The following is an 8,863-nucleotide window of genomic DNA, read 5'->3' on the forward strand; positions in this document are numbered from 1 at the left end:
AAATTACTAAACCAATACTGGCCCACAGACTAGTGAGAGACAACTATGCATTTAGAGTGAACTATTCCTTATTCCTGGAATGACACCTATTCTCTCACTTGGCAAGTCAGTAATTTATTTTGTAAACTGTGTCTTTGAACAGCTGATTTGCAACACATAGCGTGGGCCAGAGTGTGCCACTATTATAAAATTAACATGACTTGATCAGGAGCAGTTTGTAGGTATTACTGGTCACACAGGCAGCCTGCATGAATGTAAAATATAGATGAGGCAAACATGGTGTTTCAGTAATTGTTTGAACATTTATTTAAATAAAATACTTTTTAATTAGAATTTGACATCCTTGTTCATATTTCACCTTATATTAAAAAAAACGCACATCATTCTCTTCCAAATCAATCATCTCGTTAGATATAAATAATATATATATATATATATATATATGTATATATATATATAAATATAAATATCATATGATATGATTGCTGAGAGTTTGATTGACAGCCAGGTGGTAGCAACTGCGTGAGCGAGTGTTGTGGTGATTCAACACATGGCTCATTTGAATATTAAAATTAGCCATGCGTTGATAGGTCACGACACGAAAGTGTAACCAATGAAATTACTTATTTTGACACACATTTTTAGCCAATAAGTATTAAACTAACAAGGTAATGTGTCAAAAGGCGGACCTTTTTTATTTTCTCAAAAGGAGGACAAATGAGTGTCCGGCTTAAGGCTGCGCCTGCAGCCGGACAGGGCATTTAAAAACCGGACTGTCCGGCCTAAAGCCGGACTAATGGCCACCCTTTAGTAGTCTTTTAGAATTTGTCTTTAGCAATATTTACCTCGGCATGACCCGCCCTTCTCTCCCTCCGATTGGCTCATTCGTCGTCATGCCTACAGTTAACCAATCTAATCAGTAAAGGCAGCGAGTATTAGCCAATAAGAGGCAGAGTAGCGTGTGTCATGGCTTCACCGTCCTAGGGAAAAAGTGGGCAATTTGGCTTGCAGATACTACTGAATGGTGCGCATCTGGGGGATTTATGCTGACTGAAAAAGACCCTCACTGTCCCCGGCCCTCCCCCACAGACCCTCACTGTCCCCGGCCCTCCCCCACAGACCCTCATTGTCTCTCCGGCCCCTCTGTGCGGGGGGACGCGGACCCCACGCTGGGTCAGCAGCGAAGAACACTTCCGTACACACGGGCGACGTCACGGTGACGACACCTCCAGCGCCGCGTGTCGGCCCCGCCCACCGAGGGACGACCCGCGGACTCCCGGAGCCCCTGCTCCTCATCGCGACGAGAGAGGAGCCGGAGCCCGGGGGGAGGAGGACCAGGAGCGGCTTCATCAGAGGGTTCGTCTGCCGGTGAAGCTCCGCCTGACGCCTCGGCAGCAGCGACCGCGTCCACGGAGCAGGTACCGTCGCCTCCACGTAGCGAACATGAAGAACGGCGGTCCGAGCGGCGGGGAGGCGCTCCGGGGAGCCGGAGAGGAGCTGCACGGTGGGCTAAGTTAGCCTAGCCCTGGTGTCCGCGGTGCGAACAGTCTCTGTGTGTCCTCTGGTAGTCATCACTGTTGGAACGGCCTCGTCCCGGTATCACGCTCGGTGCTCTCGAACGGACCCTGTCGGGTCGCGTCCCAGAGCACGAGTCTCCACCGAGTTGGATCGTGTCCCAGAGCACGAGTCTCCACCGTGTTGGATCGTGTCCCAGAGCACGAGTCTCCACCGTGTTGGATCGTGTCCCAGAGCACGAGTCTCCACCGTGTTGGATCGTGTCCCAGAGCACGAGTCTCCACCGTGTTGGATCGTGTCCCAGAGCACGAGTCTCCACCGTGTTGGATCGTGTCCCAGAGCACGAGTCTCCACCGTGTTTCGTGCTGCACACAACGAACTGTGGACCGACGCGTTGTGAACGGGAGCGTTTGACTCCAGCAGCACGTGTAGCGTTCCCGTTTGTCCGCGTCGCTACACGACGAGTCGGGGGAACAGGGACGGCACCAGGGCAGCAGCGGGCTGGGTGGAGCCGGGCCGCTGCTCGGTGTTATTGTTATGATGCTCAGTGGCGTACTTAGCCCTTTGGGGGCTCCAGGCAAAGCTGAACGGAATTGTTGACTGGGGGGGGGGGTGATGCCGTAGCGGAGTCGCGGTCGGGCGGGATTGTTGACCGGGGTGGGGGGGGTGATGCCGTCGCGGTCGGGCGGGATTGTTGACCGGGGGGGGGGGGGGGGGGTGATGCCGTCGCGGTCGGGCGGGATTGTTGACCGGGGGGGGGGGTGTATATCTCCCAGCTTTCTTGCGCCATTTCACGGAGGCACGCCCCCTTTTGGGGGCTCCGTGATGGAGCGGTCATAGAGCTCTGAGAATAAGTCCCGTACGTACGTACGTACGTACGTATGTATATGTTTTTTGCAGCAGACTTCTTAAAATCATTTTTTGCTCATGAAACTGAATCTATTGAATCCCAGAGCACGCTTGTCCGACTTTCTTCATACTGCACAGAACAAAATGTAAACCAATAGTTGGTTTATGAATGATGATGAGGATTCTGCCTGCAGCATCAAATAAGCATCATACATCTTAACGCTCTATCTGCCAATCTAATCTTTTTATCCATCATCTCTCTTATCCATCTCCCTATCTGTCTACCTAATATATCTTATTTACCCATCTAATCCAGGGGTGTCAAACGTACGGCCTGCGGGCCAGGTCATTTAATCCAGCCCGCCAGATAATATCTAATCTAATGTCTATCAGAACTGGCCCGCCGGCATATTGCATTTCAGCGTTGATGCGTGGTAACCCTGGCGCGTCAACTCCGGCAGCCCGTAATCCCCACCCCCCCACCCCCCACCCCGTCAACAATTCCACCCCAAATAATCCCCAAATAATGCAATGCAATTGGCCTGCGACTTTGTCCAAGACTTCAATTTTGGCCGACTGTATATTTGAGTTTGACACCCCTGATCTGATCTGTCTGTCTGTGTCTTTTTACAGGTGAGACTTTTTTTTTGATATGTCACGGGGAAGTACCAATAAGACATGCCCCTCCTGCAAGGGCATTCTGCCGTGTGCCAGAAAGATCTGCAGCCACTGCAATACGGTCCAGCCCATCAAGCAACGCCTCAAAAAGGCATTGAGCAGGTTCGAGAAAAAGCGGGAAGAGTGGGTGTCTTCTCGCAAAAAGAACCACAACTTGGCTCAAATAAAGGAGGAAGCGATCCTCATGGTATGTAGACAAGTCAGACTGATTCTGTTCTACCTTAACTGTCAGAATCACTATTGCTTTGAATAGTTGCAGGCAATTGTTATTGTACTACAGGCACACATTAACATACTGCAATGTCATTACAGCTTGAGAAACTTCAAGCAGCGGGGTACAAACCCGTCCTCCTCCTGGGAACACCTGGCAAGAAGAGCCACGCCGTCCAGGTGTTCCTACCTCGCTGCACCTTGGCCACATGTACAGAGGAGTCCCTGAAAGAAATGCGCTCTATTCATGAGTATGTGTGTCAAGGTACGATTTTTTTACTTTTATCAATTCCACGTACTCTCAGCTTTAACTACCAAAATCTTGTTATTTGTCTACCAAATTCATGTTAATCATGGAACTATTGCTACTATGTTTTGGGTTGCCATTTGCAATTCAATAACCCTTGGCAACACTTTTCAAACTTGCACAGGCTGGACCCCTTATACGAGTGGGACTGAAGAGACCACACAGGTGAAGACTTACAGGAATATCTATGACCATTAAAGGGGCTAGTCCTACAGTGTTGTATACTGCTATATATCATATATATTCCAATATATTATGCTACAAATGACAATATACTAAATAAGCTGCATAAGTGCTAACCTCTTTTAATGTTTGTTTATATTTATATTGTGTAAATATTGGTCTTAATTTCATATTTTCTTTACTGAACTTGCACTTGCACTGTCTGTCATTTCTGATGCTGTGAGACATGAATTTTGTGTTATCTTGTGTCATCTTAGATGGACATGGTGGAGGAGGGGGCCCTGCAGGAGGAGGGGGCTGTAGAGGAAGGGGTCCTGCAGGAGGAGGGGGAGGAGGAGGAGGAGGGGGCTGTGGTAGAGGGGGAGGAGGAGGAGGCCATAGAGGAGGGGGCTGTGGTAGAGGGGGAGGAGGAGGAGGCCGTGGAGGAGGGGGCTGTGGTAGAGGGGGAGGAGGAGGAGGCCACAGAGGAGGGGGCTGTGGTAGAGGGGGAGGAGGAGGAGGCCATAGAGGAGGGGGCTGTGGTAGAGGGGGAGGAGGAGGAGGCCGTAGAGGAGGGGGCCGTGGTAGAGGGGGAGGAGGAGGAGGCCGTGGAGGAGGAGATGGCTGTGGAGGAGGAGGCCATGGAGATGGAGGAGGAGGAGAAGGAGGCTGTGCGAGTGGCGGAGGAGGAGGCTGTGGAGGTGAAGGAGGAGGCTGTGGAGGTGAAGGAGGAGGCAGCAGCAGTGGAGGAGGAGGCTGTGGAGGTGAAGGACGAGGCTGTGGAGGTGAAGGAGGAGGCAGCAGCAGTGGAGGAGGAGGCTGTGGAGGTGAAGGAGGAGGCAGCAGCAGTGGAGGAGGAGGCAGCAGCAGTGGAGGAGGAGGCTGTGGAGGTGAAGGAGGAGGTCTGGCAGGTGGAGGAGGAGGCAGTTGAGGAGGAGGCTTTGCGGGTGGAGGAGGAGGCCCCTCGGGACATGGAAGGACCAGGTAAGGACTTTTCAATCATGAGAAGGTACTGCGTGTCATATAAATAAAACATCATGAGAAGGTACTGCGTGTCATACAAATAAAACATCATGAGAAGGTACTGCATGTCATACAAATAAAACATCATTGCCTGAATGAGTAATATTTAATTTTCCAATCCTACAGCTGTCTCTACTGTGCAGAAGAAGAGGAAGAGGAAAGGTATGTACAGAATGTCTGTACAGGTCGAATTGCTAATTCAATAACACGCAAGTTTAAGCAAGCACTCCGATTGGTCAATTCCCATTCTCGAGCGTGTTTAAATGCCCGGTGAAAGAACGGACAAAAAGAGCGCGCCTAATTACAGAAAGTATCGCTACGCTAACTAGCCGAAACTACTTTCATGAGCCTAGTTTCCATAACAACGTTCAACTGTTACATTGTTTCACTTACTCTTTATCGCAATAAAATGTCAGATTTCATAATTAATTTTGATATTTTGGGGGGGCTGACCTTTGATCAATGGCTAGACAGGGAAACAGAGGAGGAGACGAAGAAGAATAGATTTGCGGCTGTTTCAACCGAGGAGTTGAATGAACTTGAAAAGACACGCAATGAAAAAAGTACATCGGCCTCCACATCCTGGGCAGTGAAGTGTCTACGAGAGTTTCTCGCAACCAAGAGCCAGACGGTAGATTTTGCAACTGGCACCAAAACGGAGCTGAACACCATCCTTCGCCAGTTTTATGCCAGTGTGAGGAATGCAAAAGGAGAGCCCTACGCGATCAGCACCTATATCGGATTGAGATCTGGGCTCAATCGATTCATTAACGACCCCCCGTACAGCCGAGCATGGTGTCTGATGAAAGACAACGACTTCACCACGTCTAATAATGTGTTCCACGGACTCATCAAGACACTCAGAAGGGCCGGAGTGAACAAGACTGAGCATCATCCCGCTATCACAGATGAAGACATGGATATCCTGAGGAAATCCCCGGCCATGGACCCAAGAACACCACAGGGCCTCCTCAACAAGGTAGGCTTAGCCCAGAGCGTAGGCTATTATAATAATAATAATAATAATAGAAACTGTATTTACAGTAGACTGTCATTACAGGTGTGGTTCGATACCCAGTTACATTTTGGCAGAAGGGGAAAGGAGGGCCTGAGAAAACTGACAACACAATCATTCGTTGTCAAACGAGATTCAGCAGGTGAGTTGACATATGAAATGATAATTATAATGATGATAATAATAACAGACCTAATTATAATTTACCCTAACGAGCACTCGGAGAGCGCAGACCTCCGCCCATAGCCTGCATCCAGACAGTGATCCACCCCCAACATTTAATCACTTGTTCCTAATACTAATACTATCGATTTTTCTGTTCTCTTTTGTTATCTTAAGGCACCAAATATGTGACGATGGCATTTAATGAAGAGACCAAAAACCACAAACCCCACAGCGACAGGGAGCGCCAGACCAGGAGAGGGGCTATGTTTGAGGAGCAAGGCAACCCCCTTTGCCCGGTAGCGTCGTTCGAGGCCTATGTCTCACGACTGCCAGAAGGAGCAAAGGCTTTTTATCATCAGCCAAGGAAGTCGGCGAGGCCTGGGGACGCAGCGTGGTTCTCTCTAGAGCCTCTGGGAGTCAACAGTCTGGGGTCCATGATGGCACGCCTCAGTGAGGAGGCCGGCACCTCAACCCGGTACACCAACCACTGTGTGAGGAGCACCAGCATCCAGCGGCTGGCAGAGGCAGGGTTGGAGGCCAGAGAAATTATGTCAGTTAGCGGACACAAAAATGAATCGCGTTTGCGAAGCTACTGGGCTCCGACCCTAGATAACAGGAAACGATGGAGCAACGCCTTGTTTGCTGGGCCAGCACGGAACAACTTGAAGAGGCCACGGCAAGAAGGTTTTCCTGAAGGCCACGGCATGAACACCAGCACAGCGCCACCAGCAAAAAGATCAACTGGCACGGACGTTATGGAGAGCTACTTCAAAAATGGCTCTTAACGGCAGCATGGATGTAAACATTTACACCGAGCCAAAAACGTTTCAGAACAATGGACGGCCCCACTGTTCCACTAATCCCACTGATTAACCTCAAGAATGATATAAAATATCACATTATTATTATTATTTAAATTACTATTATTACTGTAAATAAATGTGAATCTTTGACAACTGTGTTCTTTATTGACCCAAGAGTCGGCTATCGTTACTATAGGAACTATTTTCTGATGGAGATGAACTCGGGCAGAAAGCTTGAATTTGAGGGCAAATTAACCCACAATATTGTTGATAATGAAGACGGTTTGTGTTATTGAATCACAATCTTACACTCGATGGCGTTCTTGAATGTCATTATTGGTACTTGAAGCACAGGACTTCGGAACTCTGTGCAAGCGCCTCGTTCCTACGGCTGTGCTTCGCATACCAATAATGACATTTAAGAACGCCATCGAGTGTAAGATTGCTTAATTGACTACTCCTCCTGTAACCATAGCCTGATTCTCTTGTTTTCAATCTGAAGGTAGTTTTGAATTTATTTGAGTTATTTTGGAAAAAGGACTAATAAGAATGTTGGTTAAGACCATTTCAGTCTTTGTTTGAATACCTTAACATGTCTTATCATTTCTAAATGAGAATAAAATAATCTGCTTTCCTACAGAGCTTCACAGCCAGAAGAAGGCTCCGGCACCCCGCAAGAGAACTTTACCCAAGAGTAAGATGAACTAGTTTTGTAATGATCAGGGGCCGTATTCACAAAGCTATCTTACCGCTAGGAGTGCTCCTAACTCGCGCTATAAGTTTTTATGTAGGAGTTTTTTCTTAAAGTAATTCACAAAGCCTCTGAGACCTACTCATACTAAGGATAAATCACTGAGTGACGCCCCCTAACTGTGTGTTCACACCAAAAGACACATTTTCATAATCTGTCGCTGTGCAGTTATGTCGAACTTTGTCGCACAGCAAACATCACGCAACATCTTTTGCCCGCCAACGGTGATTTATGCCAATTCATTCTCATCAACCATGGCCGAGATAACCACCACCGTCTGTACCTGTTGTGGAAGAGGGAGAGACGTCGGGGGTTCATAATATAATCCTGAGGCGCACACCGCTTTGTGCCGTGATAATATATATCGTATATATTATATAGATATTTATATATTATATAATATTATATATAGAGCTCCGGGAGTCGCAAACGGCAACAATCACAGCACTTCCGCTGCTGCTACTGCAACCTTTACCATCTTCCACTACAGAGACAACCAGATTTCCTATCAAGTGGTTTCATCATTCACTTTCTTATGTGTCATACACTGTTACGATTAGATATTCAATTGATAGAACATTAATTAGTTTGTAATTGCTTAAGAACAAAAATGTACAAAGATTGGGTTTGAGTTGTAATTGCCTTCCTTTATAGATGATTCGACATGAAGTAGGGATTTACAGTATGTTATGTAAGTGAAGTTGGACCAATCATCACAAAACGGTTCATCAATGTGTTCTTCTTTTCTCTTTTCAGTGGGAAGCAGTGGGCCAAGACCTGGCAACCAAAATATTTGAAATAAGTCAAATTAAAATATATTTTTGAATTTGGACTTTTGACTCTTGAGTCTTTTCAGTCCAACCCGGTATTGTGTGATTTCGTGCCCATGCTCACAAACGTTAATCTATTGAATCGTGTCCCAGAGCACGATTGTCTGTCTTTTTCATTCTACACAGAACCAAATGTAAACCAATGCATTTCAATCGAGTTCAGAAGGGGGGGGGGGGCGGGCTGCGCAGTGCCCCTCTAGTTATGGATACGTCAAAACAACAATCCGATTTCAGATTTCTGCAGCAGACCTCCTCGAAAACTGTAACTAACCATGTCCCTTAAACCCAGTCTCACACCAGATTGTAGTATAAGCTTACATTCACACTACATGTGTCCGTCGACGGATGACAGAGGGTGTGTCTGACGTATGGGGGAGTAGTCTTTGTAGACGCCCAGTCAGTGCGTTTAGATGGGTCATTATACGAAAACGTGCCATTTTGTGTCCCTCCAACAAAACTGCTCTGTAAATCTAAATAAACAATAAAAATAATATATATATAGTTTTGTTTCCTTGATATGTCTAGTAACATAAAAACAAAATAGTTTTTTTCTTT

General features: G+C 47.3%; 1 protein-coding gene across 1 annotated transcript; it reads left to right on the top strand.

Annotated features, from left to right (window-relative positions):
• Positions 1 to 1,274: 1,274 nt before the first annotated feature.
• LOC311361843 (uncharacterized protein) lies at positions 1,275 to 6,756 on the top strand. Its single transcript, XM_084481659.1, has 10 exons — positions 1,275 to 1,418; positions 2,998 to 3,229; positions 3,355 to 3,517; positions 3,684 to 3,724; positions 4,000 to 4,095; positions 4,456 to 4,705; positions 4,871 to 4,906; positions 5,215 to 5,723; positions 5,805 to 5,901; positions 6,099 to 6,756. The coding sequence occupies exons 2-10, from the start codon at positions 3,017 to 3,019 to the stop codon at positions 6,707 to 6,709; spliced, it is 2,016 nt and encodes a 671-aa protein (XP_084337785.1). The 5' UTR covers positions 1,275 to 1,418; positions 2,998 to 3,016; the 3' UTR covers positions 6,710 to 6,756.
• The last annotated feature ends 2,107 nt before the right edge of the window (positions 6,757 to 8,863 follow it).

The sequence above is a fragment of the Micromesistius poutassou genome (genome assembly GCF_964030765.1).
Source record: "Micromesistius poutassou genome assembly, chromosome: 17".
Classification (NCBI taxonomy): domain Eukaryota; kingdom Metazoa; phylum Chordata; class Actinopteri; order Gadiformes; family Gadidae; genus Micromesistius; species Micromesistius poutassou.

What these genes read in the sequence shown, in the direction of transcription:
- LOC311361843 (XM_084481659.1), top strand. Translation starts at nt 3,017, where the DNA reads ATGTCACGGGGAAGTACCAATAAGACATGCCCCTCCTGCAAGGGCATT. An exon ending in TCATGAGTATGTGTGTCAAG is followed by an intron (nt 3,518 to 3,683) that starts GTACGATTTTTT and finishes AAACTTGCACAG; the next exon opens with GCTGGACCCCTTATACGAGT. An exon ending in GAAGAAGAGGAAGAGGAAAG is followed by an intron (nt 4,907 to 5,214) that starts GTATGTACAGAA and finishes ATCAATGGCTAG; the next exon opens with ACAGGGAAACAGAGGAGGAG.